The sequence below is a fragment of the Antechinus flavipes genome, chromosome 4, assembly GCF_016432865.1.
Source record: "Antechinus flavipes isolate AdamAnt ecotype Samford, QLD, Australia chromosome 4, AdamAnt_v2, whole genome shotgun sequence".
NCBI lineage: Eukaryota > Metazoa > Chordata > Mammalia > Dasyuromorphia > Dasyuridae > Antechinus > Antechinus flavipes.
In genome coordinates this window covers 158,399,264-158,418,129 of record NC_067401.1, presented here as the reverse complement: position 1 = coordinate 158,418,129, position 18,866 = coordinate 158,399,264, and the positions used below count along the sequence as shown (strand labels likewise).

Here is an 18,866-nt window from a genome sequence, read left to right as displayed (position 1 = left end):
TGAAGGCTTTTGTTTGAGGATGGATGGGACAGTAAATGACTGTGAAAAAGCAGAACTTCTTGATCCTAATCTTGCCTCTTTTTTCTTTACTAAAAAAAATTCCTTTGCATTGGAAATGAGAGGGGGACAAATACTTAAGACAAGTAAGGTAGTAAGAAAACACTTAATTGCCCATTTATAAACTCAAATGACCTGGACAAGAAAAAATGACATGTAGTTTCTGAATGTCTAAAATATGAAAGTTTGGGGAAACCAGGAGAGAAAAAACATTGAGATGGAGGACAATAAAAACAAAAGAGCCTGCAGTCTGTAAAAATTATGGTTTTAAAATATCTAGAAAATGAACCTATCTTCAGTTAAGTTAGTAACATGGTAGGTTGTACATAGAGCTGATTTCTATCTTTCCCACATAAAATTCATAAATTTCTGAAAACGACCCAAGGCCAATGTTAAAGAAAAGGAGGAAGCAATTGGGGAAGGATAAGTAGCTCCATCTAGTCCAGAATTGTGCACAAATAGGGAGTGGTTTAGTGGAAGGCAATATAACCTCAACTAAATATAGAAATACAAACAAAGGAGTTAAAACAAACCAAAGAAAGTAAATATATTTCAACTGGAAAGATTTAAACAATGATGAAGTATTTAGATTCCAATAGCAGAGAATAGGCAAGTGTCTCTTCAGAATCCTACTGTTACTGGGTCACTGGAAATTACATAAGTTGACAAAATTTAAGGCCTGGGTGAGAGTTTGTTGTTTTTTGAGAGAAAAAGAAAAAAGGAATGCACTATTTTAAAAATTAACAAAACTGTTAAAATGATAAATAAGATACAGGGTTTTTTAAAAAATAATAAACAAATTATTAGCTAATCTGATTCAAAATCAGTTAGCTGTCAATCAGTTAGCTGTCCTAGCAACTAGGTGACAATAGATAAAAGCATTGGCCCAGGAGTCAGGAATACTCAAGTTCAAATACTGTCTCAAGACTATATATCTATGTGATCTTGGACAAGTCATTTTAAACCTCTATCTTCTTTAACAAAATTCTTTAATATTCATTGTTTTGATTTTTTAAGTTTTGAATTCCAAATTATATTTCACCTTTCTCTTACTCCTCCTGCTCATAAGACAATAAGCAACTGATAGTTATGCATGTATAATTATTTCCATATTACTCATTTTATGCAAAAAAGAAAGAAAAAGTATATTTCAGTATATGTTTAGACAACATCAATTAATTCTTTTTATGGAGGCAGCATTTTTCATCATGAGCCCTTTGGGATTATCTTGGATAATTGTATTGCTTTGAATAACCAGTTCATTCACAGTTCTTCATCATACATTATTGCTGTTACTGCATACAGTGTTTTTCTGGTTCTGCTCACTTCACTTTCAATAAGTTCACAGAATTCTTTCATTTTTTTTCTGAAATTATCCTGCTTGTCATTTCTTATACTCCAGTAATATTTCATTCTAATCATATACCATAACTTGTTTAGTCATTTCCTAATTAATGAGTGATGAAATAGCAAAGGTGAAATACAGATCAGCTAACCTTAATTTCCAGTTCTTAGCTACCACAAAAAGAGCTGCTATAAATAATTTTGTACAAATAGATTCTTTTCCCTCTTTTTTATTTAAAACTTTTGGGATATAGATCTAGTAGTTGTTCAGTCATTCTTGAAATAAGTTGAAACTATGCTTTTTAAAAGTCCCTAAATTGTAGAAACATTTTGGCTTTTGAAGCCACTAGTAGGTTTATACTCAAAAAAAGATCAAGAAGGGAAGGATATATATATGTGTGTGTGTGTGTGTGTGTGTGTATATATATTTGTAGCCACACTTTATATTTTAGAGAACTGGAAACAAAGAGTATTGCTAAACTAATTATCATTATTAATGTAATGAAATATCATTAAAAGATAGCAGAATGAATGTATACAAAAACATCTGATCTAATGTGTGACTCATTGAGAAGTAAATTGAACAGTATAAAGAATAGTTTAAGCTATGACTCCAATACTGTAAAGCAAAAACAATTTTGAAAGACTTAAAAAACTGTATTCAATAATATGAGCAACCAGGACTCCAGAAGACAGTACCAGGATGGCCTTGTGACAGTGAGTGATTCCACATATCTGGAATCCAATTAACATGGTTATATTAATTCCTTCAGCACTGTAAAACCAGAGAAAGGAGAGGAGAGTTGAGGATGGGGGGTGGGATGGGAGGAAAGGTATGTAGAGGAGATATAATTTGAAAGTAGAAGATAGTATAAACGTTGAACTGGTTTAATTATAGCATCAAATTTGTGAATAGAGAAAAAGTGAAAGGCACTTAAAATAAGAATGAATAAGTGTGAGGGGGAAGGTGGAGATAAGGTAGATATAGAATAAATGGGAAGGTGGAGATAAGGTAGATATAGGAAAAGAGGAAATGCTAAATTAAAAGCTGATAGAGAAATTTCAGAGTTCTTTATCATGAACCTTAGAACACTTGAACAATCAAAAATGGGACCATAAAGCTGAAGAAGTTTGACCCTTAGTCCCTTTGTAAAAAGAACAAGGGTCAAAATGAAGAAGTATGAGCTAAGTAGTGAACTCTTTCAGAAAGAAGATTTAGGGGCCTGTAGATAACTTGCCAGGAATTGAATAGAATGATAGGTTGTTATTGTTCAATTGTTTTCAGTCTTGTCTGATTCTTTGTGACCCCATTTAAAGCTTTCTTAGCAAAGATGCCATTTCCTCTAACTCATTTTATAGATGAGGTAATAAGGCAAACAGGGTTAACTTGCCCAAGGATTAAACAAGTAGTTAATTTGAAGGCAAATTCAAACTCAGGGAGATGTCTTCCTGACTGCAGGCCTGTCATTCTATCTCATGCCATCTAGCAGCCCTGTGGTGATTATAAAAATACAGAAAGAACCTCAAAAAATAATTGCCTACTCCTTCAGAGACTTTATTATGTCTTTAGGGTCTCTCAGAAAGAAAAACAATTAAATCAATTAAATGTTATTTTTTTCTTTGCTCATCTTCCAAAATCTTGTTCATGTTCTAAAAACATTATCACATTTTCTAGGTCCTAGGGAGATGTTCTCACCTTTTCCTTAATTAGAAAGAGATAGGGATTGGGGGGGAAAGGGTAAAAGGGGACTGTGATATCATTACTATAGAGAACTCCCTGGTAAAGAGACTTCTGCCACTGCAGATCAATTCTGTCTTTTCAATTTATAGCCTTACAGAGTTACCTAAAACAGTGCTTTTAAAATTTTTTCTACTCGTGACTTTTTTTTTCTAACATTTTTTATGATATCATTATATAGGTATATAAAATTGATATACAAACCAAATATTTACTAATAACAAGTCATAATTTTACAACCATTAATTACATTAAGTTATAAGACTCTATATAGCATTGCACAGTTTAAGAATCTGTACTAAGATTACATTAACCTGCTCAGGGTCAGACAGACAATATTAATCAGCCAAGAAACTTGAACCTAGGTCTTTCTGCTTCAAAGGAAGATGGTGCTCTTTCTATTCATTATGCCATAGTCCTTCTGGTTTAGTAATGACCAGTGGCACATAAAGCATTTGAACTTCAGAAAGGATGGTCTGGTCACTTTGCTAAAAGTAGAGAAATGAGCCCTTTTAGGTCTTTTGCTACAATTTATTTTAAAATATTTTAGTTTTTTAATATGTAGATCCATCCTCTTTCTTTAGTGGTTTTTATTTTTCCTACTTCAGAAGTATTAAAAGTAAATCAAGTAAAAAAGGAAGTAAGCTTAAATTTTAATAACAATTTTATCTCAAAAATTATTTTCCTTTAAATAAATTGAACTGTGGGGGGAATATGCATATTATAGATGAATTTAAAAGCCAAGTAGATAATGCCTTAAGGTTTTCTTTTTTTAAGTGAAATATTTATACTCTTCATCTGGGATGTCAATATTTTATGGAGGGTAAGATTTTAATGGTTTTGGAAGAGTTCATTTCATTGTTAGTAACTGAACCAGATATATTTGGATTGTATGCATATTAAGACTGTGTAATAAAGATTGTTACAGTTAAGTTAAGTTTTCCATTCCTAAAGAGGCATTGATATATATTCATTTTGGTCTTGTTTTTCAGGGTGAATCTGTAAAATATTTTCTGGACAACTTGGATAAACTTGGAGAACCTGTAAGTTTTAATACTATATATTTCTGAATTTTTAAAATTTAAATTTAAAATTAAAAATAGCAGTCAGAGGGATATTTTTGCTCAGTAGTTTATTAAGAGCTTATTTTGCAGGCACATTATGTCAAGCACTAAGATACAAAGACAATAGTGAAACAGTCTTTGCCTTCAAGGTACTTACATTCTAATATGGGAGACACAAAGAATGTATATTTATACATAAATATAAGTACATATTACATTACATTCAAAATAAAGAACTGTGGTTTTGGAGAAAGAGCACTAGTAGCCAGGGGAATCAAGAAAGACTTTTTGAAGTAAGCAGTATTTAAACAGAAGACCAAAGATTCCAGGAGACAAAAAGAGATACTATGCATTTTTAATATGGTTGACAGTCAGTACAAAGATGCAGAATTGGGAATTAGTTTTGTTCAAGGATGAGTGGGAATGAAGAATTGAGGATAACAGGTTTATAAACCTGGATGACAGGGCGATTGGTGGTACCTTAAGTTTGGAAAAGATGGGAGAATTAATAAATTCCATTTTGGATGTTCTAACTTTGAGATATCTCTGGGACATGGAGTTTGAAGTGTTGAGTGGATAAATTGGTGGTGTTGAAGTAGTGCCCTGAAGAGTGCTTATATTTCTCTAGGAGATACTGCACAGAGATGATAATTAAGCTGATAAGAAATGATGAAATAATGAAAAAATGTATTTAAAAAAATACTCAATAACAGAGCCTTGCTAAATTCATACTTCAAATATGTTTCATGAATATTCATAAATATTGAATCATCTGAGGAAACTAAGAAGTATGATTAGTAGGAAAAGCAGGTCAGGACAGAGTATTCAGAAGAAGAGGAACATATTGTCAGTATTGTCAAAAGTTGTAGAAAGGTCAAAAATGCAGAAGCTATTGGGTTTGGCACATTAAAAAATCGTTGATAACTTTGGAGGGACCAGTTTTTTGAGTGGTAAACTCAAGAGGTGGTTAAGGGTGCACAAGCAAGAGATGTCAGGGCACAGAGTATAAATGTCTCAAAGTCAGCTGAGAAAAGGAAGAGAGATAATAGAATGATAACAGGGTGAAACTTTATGGATAGGGGACATATTTTTACAATGCAAGGAAAACCATTAAATTGGAAAGAGGGTGAGTTATACAAGGAACAGGGTTTGACTTGTATATGTAGGCGGGTGGTTTCATTTGTAGGTTAGGGATGAAGTCAAGGGGAGGAATTGCCAGATGATATGAGGAGGAGAGAAAGTTCTCTACAAATAATCTTCATTAAAACGCCTTTTTTCTAGTAGTAAAGTTCTCTACTGAGGCGAGGTGAGTGGATGGAGAAAGATTTGAAATAACCTCTTTGAGGAGTGGAATAGAAATTAGGAAGGAATAAAAGGATTATCTACTGCAGTTAGGGCATAGCAGAAATTTGTAGTGTAACTAGTTGGATTTGAGATCAAGAAGGGAAAAGAGTTTAGTCAAGATAGAGGTGAAATAGTATGTAGTTAGAGGGTTATTCTAGATCGTAGTAAGGACAAAGAGAGAAGTGAGAAGCACAGGGATAAATAGGGTGATTGGAAATGATGATTAAATAAAGGCATCCATAATGGACATGGAACATTTGAAGGTGATACAGCTAGCCATCCTTACGTGAAGCTGAGGTGGAATGGTTAAGAGTCAAGTAGATTGAAGAATTGGAAAACTAGGGTAGATATTTGAGGGAATTTCACATATCTTTGAAGTCCCCAGGAAAGAGGGCAATAGTTAGAATGAAGAGGGCCAGGCACTGAAGAGAGAGAATGTCTTGGAAGTTCATAGATAATAATCACCAGAACTACAACTAATTAAACTAATTAAATCAAAGTTGCTGAGGATAATAATAATACTTTAGATAGATAGATAGCGGAACATGGAAGAACAAAGACTTATTCCCGTCAGTCTTATAGCTCCAATGAGTCACGTGTGAGAAAAAGTAACTGCTACTGAAAAGACCTGGAATGTAGTCTGGAAGGATTAAATTTGTAATCTGGGTGGATTAAAAGTGACAATGAAAGCCAGAAAAGGGGAGGAGATTTGGAGAAAGAGCTTTAAAATTAAGGAAACTTTGTTAATTATATTGGGAATTCCAGGGATCACCCTAGAAGTTATAGGCAAATAAAGAACAGGAACTTGGAAGAGAATCATAGAGATCAGTGGAGATTAGAAAATGGATAAACTAAGATTGGGCAGAGATTGCCCTTCAGTAGTAGTCTTGGATTCACCATCACAGAAATGAATAGATTAAGAGAAAGGAGAGAGAGCTTGTTAACAGTCCAATCAGAGTATCAATAGAACTGCTGATGAAGTCGGTGGAGTTCTCCTGATCTCTTATTAGGGCCTCTTGATCTAGATTTCTTAGCCTCCCAAGAGGGATGTGTGCATTCTTACTCTTAGGAGCAGAGTCAGCCTTATGAAAGTTATGTGAGTCTCAAGATGGTCACTTGGATCTTTATATCAGGAGCAGAAGCAGCAATCAGCTTGGGAGTTTAAAAAAAAAAAGTTTATACTCAGTATCCTTAAGAAGATAGTTTGAAAAAAGAAAGAAAAACATGTTTATTTTACTTTATTTTCCTATGTACTTTTGTAAAATAGGAAAAGAAATTACAGAAGGAAAATTGATGTTAAAACTTTTTTGAATAAAAATATTTTCATTTCAGGAGCATTGGTTTTTTTTTTTCTTTTTAGATGGTTTTTGGTATATTTCCCAATGCGTTCAAGAGAGGTCCACTTTTACTGAATACTGTTAATCTGGTCCCATCGCCTGGCTTTATTCGCTGATGGTTAAACTCCAAGAGAGCACAATTATTTATACATAATAAGTGCTTATCATTTTTGTTGAATGAACAAACAAGAAAATTGTATTTTCTTTCCTGGTAGTAATTGTAGTGATTTTGCAATCATTGTCATAGAAACTTGTTCTATAAGAATAAAAAAGTAACAAATGAAATGCTTTATAAATACTTTTTCCAGGACCTACACAAGGATGATAAAATCCTGTCATCACAAATCTTTTATAGAAACCTGTAATAGAATAAGCACAAGCAATATGTTCATTTGTTTCTGGTGTACCTCTTTCTGCCCAGTACCATGTAGGAATCCAAACGTACAGAATAAGATAAGATTTTTGTTTTTAAAGAATTTATAATCTGTAAACTAAACTAATATATATTGAATGCTTACTTATAATTAATTGCTAATGTTAGTTCAATAATAGGAGTTCAGAGAAAAGATGGTTTAAGCTGGAATAGTTAACCCATGTGTGAAATTGGATTTTGGATGTGAAAGACATTTAAGATTTACTTAGATAAAGGGAGAGGAGTAAAAAAAGATATATGGAGGGGGACATTTTCATGATATTTGGAGCTGACCTGTCTCACAGTGTATAGAGATTGTATTAAGGAGTTACAGGAGTTTGTGTGTTTTTAAAAAAATTAATTTTTAGTGTCTTTAAGCAAGTGAAATCATAACGTACATATTTGCTATTGCCTTTTTTTGGTATAACAGTAGAAGTCAAGCTCAGGTCAAGGTAGGAAAAAATAAGTATTTTTATTTAGGGCTTCATGAATAAGTGGATAAAAAATGGTCACTGTCATGAGAAATATAGTTGGAAGGTAGAATGCTAACCAGATTAGAGAGTAAAAAAAATTTTAAATTTTGCCTTTATTAAGTAAAAGGAAACTTTTGGTTATAGATATTTGAACAAGGAATGTAATAGGAAAATTGACATTGATTTCAGAATAAATATGAATATAGGAATAATAGAGACAAGACCAGTATTCATATTTGAATAGGTAAAGGATTTAGGAAGATACTAATGAAAATGGAAAGATGAATGCAGAAGAATTTCAAAGGAAAAAAAATACCATTTTGATGGCCTTTTGAATATGGGGGTCAAGTAGAGAAAAGAGTGAAAAATAATTGTTATATAGTTGTAGCAACTATAAGATGTGTATGAGTGAAAAATGATTTAAGCTTTATATGTGTTTGAGGGGAAAAATTTTTTTCTTTTGGAATGTTTAGTTGGAGAAATTGCACTCATTCAAACAAATGGTTAATAGTTGGATATAATAGAATATCCCTGATAAATTTGCTTGAAGTAGTTTCTCCCGGCCCTTTGTTTCTATTGCTTTTTTACAGAATTTCCCTAGTACTTAGTTACAGTCCTTACAACATGATTTACCACTCAATATAATAATTATCTTGAAGTATCTTACTGTTTCACTCCTAATCTTAATTAACCAAATAGATCCTGCTGTCTGAATTCAGAATCATTTTGTACTGATCTTAGCTTCACAGTGCTGTGCAAGTACTAGATGCTTGAAAAGTAATTTTTATTTAGTCAATAATAATTAAGATAGCTCCTCTAGATTATTGGAACAGGATACTATGAAAAATGTGGAAACTGATTTTGAAAACTTAATATTTAAAATTTATTTCTAAAAATTAATTTTATTTGTTTTGGGATGTCCATGATTCTTACATAAGTACAGATAATTATAAAGTTGACTATGTAGTCAACTCTCTAGTCATTTCAGTGGGATAATTAATCTTATAACAACAGTCTAAGTAATCATGATGTTGTAATATTTGAAAAAGAATTTTTAAAAAGATGGTGAGGAATAGGGATGATAAACTCTAGTTATGATTTTTTAATTACAAGCTGATTAGCATCTCTGTTCAAAAGCACAGCATTAGAATGATAATGATGTACTCTAATTCTAGAAAAATACTATTACTAAAGAATGAACCTGTTAAATGACATAAATAAATGTACTAATGGAGTGGTTTAGTTTGCTGCTTGCCCTTCATTAATGTTTTAAGAGAATTTACTATGAAAGAGGTTGAAAAACAAAAATAGGAAGTACTTAAAAAAAAATTTGACTAATTGTGTTACAGGAAGTCAGATCTGTACATAGGCAGACTATGGGCTTATCCTTATAGAGCTCTCCCACAAGCAGCTACTCAGTCTAGATACCAGAAATATCTGGTAGTACTAGAAAGTACTATTAAACTTTAATCCTGTGCTATTCCAGCGTAAGTTAGAAGTATAACGACAGCTCACATTTATATAGAACTTTTAGGTTTAGAAAGCACCTCTCTCTTATGAAAACTCCAAAGAAGGAGCATTCTTGTGACAGCAGCACTGGATTATACTGACACTAACATTCAGCAAGAATTAATTTTAGTTTATTATTTGCACCAACCTATACTAGACACTATAGAGGAACAGAGAAAAGAAATTTATAATAGAAGTAGAAATGAACAGAGTGGATGTGTTTCAAGAAAGGAATGATTATTTGTTAGCTTGGCATACATAATACATTTGTAGAAGCACACTAAAGGTGAAATTGGATAGGTAAATATAGTAATTGATGAAGTACTTGGAAAGTTTGGCTAAAGAGTTAGTAAAAAGAAAGCAAATTAAATTATTAAGGAGTAGTATTATGAAAAACAGTATCCTTGCTTAGTGAAATAAATAATACTAAATAAAATTTATGGTGTTTCATTTTATCCGAATATCTACCTTCATGCTTTTGAATATTTTAAAGATATTAGAATTTAATTATAATAATAAAGAAAGTTTAGTGTTTAACAGATTTTTAAAATATTTTATTTGGATATTTGTTCAGTAGACCAGTTAATAAGCATATCAGGAATCTTAGTAGTTGCTCCTGCATTATAAAATGATAAATATAATTTTTCTCCCCTAGGATTACATTCCATCACAGCAAGATATTCTGCTTGCACGAAGACCCACGAAAGGCATTCATGAGTACGACTTTGAAATTAAAAATGTTCCTTTCAAAATGGTTGATGTGGGTGGTCAGAGATCAGAAAGGAAACGTTGGTTTGAATGCTTCGACAGTGTAACATCAATACTTTTCCTTGTCTCTTCAAGTGAATTTGACCAGGTGCTTATGGAAGATCGACTGACAAATCGTCTTACGGAATCTCTGAACATTTTTGAAACAATAGTTAACAACCGAGTTTTCAGCAATGTCTCCATAATTCTCTTTTTAAATAAGACAGACCTGCTTGAGGAAAAAGTGCAAATTGTGAGCATCAAAGACTATTTCATAGAATTTGAAGGGAATCCCCACTGCTTAACAGACGTCCAAAATTTCCTGGTGAATTGTTTCCGTAACAAACGCCGGGACCAGCAGCAGAAGCCTTTATATCATCATTTCACCACTGCTATTAACACAGAAAATATTCGACTTGTTTTTCGTGATGTGAAGGATACTATCCTTCATGACAACCTCAAACAGCTTATGCTACAGTGATGTGCAAAAGACTTTATTATAATGCCCTTCTGTGTTTGTTTGTTTTCTGGGATTTTTTTTTTTGTTGTTGTTGTTGTCTATTTTTATAAATAGCAGTTTACAACAGGACTACAAAACCTTAATCCTGTGTTAAACGTTTTGAAAACCGTAGTCTGTCTTTCATGGACTTTGGTTTGTGGCTGAAAGCTGCTGAATACCACATTATTGCCAACTTCTGCTCAGATTCATACTTTGAATCTTTTCCACTATAGCTTCAAGTTAAATCAAATTGTAATTCTGTAGCAGACCTCAGTTAAATTTACTTCAGTCTCTTTCCACTTTTCCAGTCTGAATTGTATTTCTGTAGCAGCTGTTACCTTATAGGTATATGGTTAAGATTATTCAGTTCTTAAAAACAAATAAGGTTTCTTTTTTTTGCCTACACTCAGTAGTATCTTATTTAGCTTGCAGAGACTGAAAGGGCTGTTGGAAAAGATTTGATCCAAGGGATGGCATTCCATGGGCTTATCAGAGATTTGGCCTTACTGTTTTTTAATTAATATGCAACTATTGGGTTGTACATTTTTTAAAAAGTGTGCTTTTTGAAAGTGATGTTCTTAATATTTTAAAGTTTACATAAGCATTTCTGATTTGATGCTAATCAAAGAGTATTCACAGATGGTACAAGAAAAGCCAATAAGTCAACAGACCCTAAGTAATATTTTGGTCAAAATAGATCATGAAATGTAACTTAACTCTTCTTTCTTCCTATTTAATGATGATATATGAATAATGTACCATGTGCTGAATATTCTGGCAATAGTAGTAAATCAAAGCTGCTTGCAACTTAAGTGACATGACTTTTAAAATAAAATCTTTTCAAATTCTTTTATTTGTTTAACTCTCAGACTTTTAAATCCTGTCTCAGATGATTACTGTTTTAAAAAATGCAATTGCAACATCACAGATACCATTCTTTTGCTATTTTGATCATTTCAGTAACTTCAGTCTTTGAGGCATTTTTGTATCTGTTTGAAACTTGCAATGGACAGTCATTTCCCCTTCAAATTCAGCAAATCATTAGATAGGGTTATTAATAATTTTTGGCATATCTCTCTAAAACACAACACTTATTAGTTGTATAATTTCTATTTATGAAATACATTATTTTTGGGTGCATTTTAAGTGATAAGCCATATGCTTTTAAGAAGTTAATTTTTTTATAACTCAAACACACCTACATTTGATTAAGTTAAACTTGACTCTCCACTGCTTCCTTTTAAAATCATTATGTTTGAATTATATTCCTACTAAACAGCTTCATAATTACAAATGCACTCATTATTAAGATGATCAGAATGGTTGTGGTTGCAATAACAGAAATACTGTATTTTAGGTTATATGTAGTCTTAGAACTTGGATTTTAGAAAAAGATGCACGATACTTAATCAAACCTTTTTTCCTTAAAATTGTGATTAAGACTGTGACATAGATCACTTGACTGTAGCTGACTCTTCTCAGGTATTTTATTGGTTAGAATTTCCTTGAATGTGTGGTCAAAACTATGTATCATCAAGTCTTTCAGGGGCTGAATTCACTAAACCAACTGGCTTAAGTTTTAAACTTCATAGTGAGTTATCTTTAAACTGGGATTTTTCTTGACATTCTTGTTAAAGTAGATTTCCTTTGACTTCAGGTCCCATTACCATCATTCTAGAATTTATTACCTTTCAGTATTTCAACATGGTAATGCATGAGCATTCAAAACATGTACTCTCCCAGATGGCCCCTGAGGTCCCTTCTAGCTCTAGATCTATGCTCTTCCATCATAATTCAACTGTATAGCAGATTTCCATGCATGTCTAAAGTTTTTCCACACATAGTGCTTCTGCCAAAATGAACTTTGTTTTAAAATCCACAGGATTAGAATTATTTCACTGGTGAATATCAGTAAATATATTCATGTTAGGCTCTTCAACAAATTATTATATAAATCCAATTTATCAAATGGTCAAAACAAAGCATTAACTTTACTGAAGACTAACATGTTTTTATATATAAAGAAAAATGTTTTGTCTTTCTAAATCATATTTAAAATATGCAATTGGAGCCATAAATATTTGCTAAAAAGATAAGATTACTGAAATTTACCTATTTAAAGCAATCTGCATTTTTTTTGGAGTGCCATTTAATAATACCTACTATAATCTTAGTAATGAATTGTTTATATCTGCAAATTGAAATGGTGATTTTTTTTGGTGACATTATTTTAACATTTGTTAATAGTTATAATGGAACTGTAAGTCCAAACTTTAGATCACATATCACATATCTTAAAATTAAAGGAAGGAGTCTTAATATTTGGAGGACTGAACTTACCTTTGAAATACCACTATATAAGGAAGAAAATAGTAAAACTTGGGACAGGATAAATGAAGTTGCTTGGGTTTATTTATTTTTAAAAATGTGTCAAAATAATTTTTTTTTTCACCTAGTCATTTGAAAAAAGTCAAGTTAAATGTATTGTGCCTTAGAACATGTGATTTTGTAAGCCTTTTTTGGGGGAGGGAGGAGGTAATGAATACTTAGTTACATTATGTGATGTTTACTGATTTAATGGTTGTAAGCCTAAATGCGTTTAAATTTAAATTTATCAAGAAATGTCACTAAGTGTTTTAATGGCTTTGGAGAAATGTATTTCACATAATGTTGCTATTTAAGCTAAACAATATAAAAAAAATTGGGCCTCAATTTTACTATATGTTTTTTTCTTTAAGTTTCCTAAAGACATAAATCCAAGGTGTTATTTTTGTGCCAATCAGTAGTATGATTCCATGATGTCATTTGATCATTTGATTCATCATTTATCAAAATTGAGCCAAATGTTTAAAATTTTGGTGTATTTGATTCAGTTGTGGAAATGATTTCTTTTTTAGCTGCCTGGAAAATATTTTCAATCAAAAATTGGGGAGGAAAACACAGAGAGAGAGGGAAGGAGGAAGTTTTGGGGGGAATGTAAGGTGTTTTTTTTTAATTGAATTAATTTTATATAAATTTTCTACTATTTGATCTTCTACAGTAAATTTTTTAACAGACTTTTTCATTTAGATTGGGCAGGTATTTTGAAGTAGACATTAAAATTATATTTCTAAAAATCAGTACTGGGAATGATTGGGCATTATACCAGTTTATATTCATATAATTTTTTTGATAGGATAAGAAAGAGTTAGGCAAACCAAGACTTTGTATGTTCAGATTATTAATTTTTTGGAGAAATTTATTTTACATTAATATACATACACAGTTTTTTTCTCGGTATTTATGTGAAATAAATTTACCAAGTTATTATGTTCTTCCACATGTTGGAAAATCTTCAAATTATTATTTTAATAAGATAATACATTTGGGTTGAGCCAGAAATAAAGAAAATTTAATTTTAAGTTAGGTTCCTTCAATTGCAGATTTTATAGCACGTATTCTTTGTATATAGAAATAAGATTAACTATCAGTGTTAACTCTGAATTTCTGGAGTCCATGAAATCATACTTATTTAGCCTATACAAAAAAAGTAGTGACAAAAGCCCTCTTAAAAAATTTTTTTAGGCCACATTTTTTTGGGGGAGAATCTTTAAAAAACATAAATATCTTTGTTGTTGAAAATTATTTTGTTGTTTTACTTTTCAAAAAAAATATTGGGTCAGCCTTGTTTTTCTTTTTCCATTTCAATATTTGCAATATACCCTTGAAGTAGATCTTTTATGCTGCTTGATTTTTTAAATATTAATTCCTTAAAAAAGAAATTTATTACCTGTAGCAGGATATATAGATTGGTTACATGGTATATAGTGAGCATTAAGGGAGTATATTATTAATGGTTTACATCAAGGAACAGATAAATCCATGGACTAACCAGAAGTAAATTTTTAATAACAGTTTGTAATAAAGTTCCATTATGTTATGTATGGTACGATGTCAGAGCTTAATAGACTTATAATAGATGTGGAAATATAGTAATAAAGCTGCAGATTTTGTTTAACAATTTGAACTTTAACTAGATGTATTTTCCAAGTACCATCAAATAGGTATTAGACTTGGCATTTTAAGTAATAACATCATTTGAGGTACATTTTACAGACCACTATATTGCAGTCTCTTCACATATACTTGAATGTAATTAACATTTTCAAAAGAGTTCACTTTTGTGATGTTCAAGTTTAATCATTTGGTTCCAAATACCATTACTGTTCATATACCAAAATTTATTTCTTATAAATCTTAGATTCAAGCAGTGCTTTTTGAGGTTGTAGAAAATTTTCATAATTTAGCGTATTTTGCCACTGATTGTGTTGCTAAAAATTTCCAGTCAATAAGAATTAGACATCTACTTTGTGCCAGGCACTATACACTGATAAGTCAAAGATAAGACCCATGGCGAGAATTTAATCCAGTAAGGACATTATAAAATAGTTACACATGATTTTAGTATTTTACATTACAGGATTGTTGCCGAGATACTGCTTTAAATCTGTGAAAAAGTTTCTTTGTCCTTAAAGCAATGTTATAATGAATATGCACTACTCAGCAACTATCCTTATTTAATGGTACCAGAAAAAAAACGTTGATTCAGTTCTTGGAAAATTATGCAACATTGCTGCAAATTAATATTTACCACATGTTTGCCTTTTACTTGAAAACAGGTAACTAAATTGCAAAATATTTTAAATGGCTTTTCTGTATTCTATCTATAATGGTAAGAGCTTAGTTACCATAAGAAGCCTTATCTAAAAATATATTTTGTAACAACCATAATAGATACTGTATCAAATAAAACATGATTTGTATTAGCTCTATATAAAAGTATTTGTGGCTTGGGACTTTTTATACATAAAACTTTTATAATCTTTCCAGGGACTAAGTATCATCTGATATCATTGTAAATTTTACCATCTATACTTTAGTTTGATTGGCAATAAATTATTTCTAGAAGAGGTCTAAAAAAGAAAATATTTGATTTTATAAGGTGATTGAATTGCTAGTATAGTAAAGCTTTTTACTTTTGTATATACTTTGCAGACATTTTGCTTTTTGCTATTAATATTTGCATTGTAAAAATTACTGACATTTAATAAACACATTTATAAACCATTCAGTACCATTGTTATTTCAAGCAATAGCTTGGGCATTAAAAAGTACAAAAAACTTAGTCTAATGGCTAAAAAGCATAAGTACTGTTAAATGATTAAGCCTCAAATATGTTAACATTTTTAATTTTTCCCCTAGCCCATTAAAAATTATAAAGTAGAATCAGACCACATAAAGGCCTCCAGCCATTTGTTTTAATCTACCAGTACTGCCACTACCAAAATCTTCATTAAAGTTGGCCATAGAATCTGATTCTTTCCTGGAAATAGTATAAGGCACTTTTATTGAAGGGAAAAAAGAAACTTTTAAGTTTAAAATACGAAATAGAGAGGACAAGCTATGCCAGGAAGTGGTGTAGTAGAATGATACTGAACTTTGAGGAGGATAAGTTCAGTTCTGATTTAGATACATACTAGTTGGGTGACCTAGGAGAAGTAACTTTAACTATAGACTAAGTTTTCTTTTGTAAAGTATGGGTGAGATTGCACCTACTTCACAGCATTGTTAATAAGATGGAATGAGATAATATATATAAAGCATTATGCTAGCCCCTGTTAATCATTTCATCATTATGGGGAACTGCTGCTGTGAAAACTCTGTATCTATACAGATTAGCAATTCCTTAATATCTTAATGGGACACTTGCAAGTTATGTGATTTGTCTGTGGTCAATATAGGTTGAGTCAGGTCTTTACAGACTTTATCTAGCCACCTACTGCATTGGGATGATGCATCTGTTCTTACACTATTAAAAATGTATTAGAGGTTAATTTTTCTTTTTTTCTTACAAATTGACTCATTCATGTCATTATATTTTATATTCCTTTTGCAAAAATCTAGTTTTGACAAGATTTTTAAGGACTTATTTTCACTTAGTATTACCTCCTTGCTACTTCACCCATACTTAAACAGCTTTTCCTATTTGTCTAGTATGTTGTAAATAGAGATTTTTTTTACCTAAGTGTCCCTTTAAACTCTGAGGTTCTCTTGATTCCTTTTCTTTCTATTGAATGCCTTCTACCATCTCTTCTTAAAATGAGAATGAAGCATTGGTCGTATTCATTGCTTTTAGAACTTGTCCCTATTTTTGGATTCTCCACGTTTGATCTGGCCATTTGCTCTAGCAAATTAGCACAGAAATTTAAGACTTTATGTTAACAAAATCAGTTTCCAGGACCATCGACTGTATCTTTTAACCATAGCCAACTGTCTTTCAAATGGTTATCTCTGATGACAAGAATAATGGAAGATAGCAAACAACTTTCCACAGCCAGTCTTTTTGACCATGCAAAACATAGGCTCTAACATAGGTTAGTTCAACATCCTTCTTTGTTTTTCTGGAGGTGATTAATAACTTTGTTGGTTGCATTCAAAAGTTAGGCCATTTTCATATATTTCCTAGTTTAAAGTATTGATGTTTTGGGGTTTGTTTGTTTGTTTTTTCAGGAAGACTCACGTTTTAAGTAGATTTCTGTCTTCAAGGTCAGTGGTATTGAATTTAAAATGATTTGAGTTTTTAACATCACCTTTTTGTTTATCCCTCCCCCTTGTTCCACACATGAAGGGTTAATTGCAGGGGGAGGGTCATGAGGTGTGGAATCACCTAATTCCTCCTTTTGTGAAATATACTCAGAATTGTAATTAACTCCATTCTCATCTGATTTGTCCTCCTTTTCACCTAGTAAAGTTGGCACTTCTTCCTCCTGTACTTTCCTTTTCATCATTCTATCACTTAAATAACTTCTTATAGCCAATTGTATTACATTATATGTATTAATTATTGAGTTAGGCCCATTTTTATCATAGAATTGACAAAGATTCTCTCCAACCAATTTCCATTCATTTAGATCTAATTCCTTATTAAGAGAGAAACAAGGACATATGTCCTTTACAGTTTGTAAAAGTTCAGTGATTTGCTGTAAACTTATAATTAAACCTTGGCTTTCCATAACTCTGACAATGCTCTCTAAACATTTTCCTTGAACAGAAAGAGGCTGTTTTCTAAATATCTGTCCCATCTTAGATGAAATTCTACTTTAACTCTTCTAACAAAATTTCTTTGTTGCACTCACCCTAATTTCTGGGTTGAAGAGTCTTTTCCACTGGATCAGGATCAGAGGCTTTTCCACTTGAATCAGGATGGGAGCTTTTCCACTGAAATCCACTGAGGGAGTCTGTTAGCCCCACGTTGGGCTCCAAAATGTTGGGATTTCAAATGTGGGGTTCTTGTTCTTCTATAAAATATTATAAAAGTTCTCTCTGGGTGCCTTCCCTGGAATCAGGATTTTGTCGGTCCCTGTTCGGGCGCCAAAATGTGGTGAGCTTTTTCTTCTCAAAACACAGCCAGGTGATCAAAGTTCAGATCTTTTATTATCTCCAATATAGCCCGGTTAGCTTAGAGGCCTATCTCTCTGCTTGGTTCCAAGAGCTCTCTCCAAATGTCACCAAATCCAAAGGTCTGGTCCTTTAGCCTCTGCCTCTGCTTTCTTCAGCCTCCAGCCAGCTCCAACTCTTCATGTCATTCCGGTGAAATCTTGACTTGTAGCTTCTTCACTCTGAAGAACACTTCTTCTGCCACCAGCCAGCCAAGTGGAAAATATTCTGCCTTGCCTCGGAGAGAGGGCTTCTGGCGTAACTCTACTGAAATCTGACCGAGAGCTTCTGTCTGTTTCTTTTATCCAAGAGGGAGGAATTGTGGGATACGAGAGAGAGGGATTATGGGTTTTCTCCCATAGTGCTCTCTGGCCCAACGAGCTTCAAGGGAGGTGTGAACTCATTGAACTCCAATGAGTAAAGGTGTGAACACAAGCCTTGTATTAATTAGTTCTACTTAGTACCTTGTTTCAGGTTCTGCCCAAAACATCTTCTTGTAAGATTAGATCAACTCTAATTAGTTAGCAGTTAGTAAGGATTCCAACAATTTGTGTTCCATATATTTTAATTACATGCACTTCTTTCTTTCCCCCCCTACCCCTTTGAGGCAATTGGGGTTAAGCTCAGGGTCACACAGCTAGAAGTGCTAAGTGTCAGACCAGATTGAACTCAGGTCTTTCTGACTTCAGGACTGGTGCTCTATCTACTAGGCAACCCACCTAGCTGCCCCCATGCACTTCTTTTTTAAAGAGATTCTCCTCTGTGGATTCATTTGGTTTTTCTTATGAATCATTCTGGAGTTTGTTTTTGTGTTCTTTTGAAATTTATTTGGGTAGTTTACCTCTTTTGTTATATTTATTGAGAAT

General features: G+C 32.2%; 2 protein-coding genes across 2 annotated transcripts in view; both read left to right on the top strand.

Annotated features, from left to right (window-relative positions):
- GNA13 (G protein subunit alpha 13) overlaps positions 1-15,630 on the top strand; it is a 61,463-nt gene extending 45,833 nt beyond the window's left edge. Inside the window, exons 3-4 of the mRNA XM_051995249.1 lie at positions 4,132-4,182; positions 9,934-15,630. Of these exons, the coding sequence (XP_051851209.1) occupies positions 4,132-4,182; positions 9,934-10,506 (624 nt within the window). The 3' untranslated portion in view covers positions 10,507-15,630. The remainder of the gene's footprint in view (positions 1-4,131; positions 4,183-9,933) is intronic.
- Positions 1-18,866, top strand: part of ARSG (arylsulfatase G) — a 996,823-nt gene that overhangs the window by 691,776 nt on the left and 286,181 nt on the right. The window lies entirely within an intron of this gene.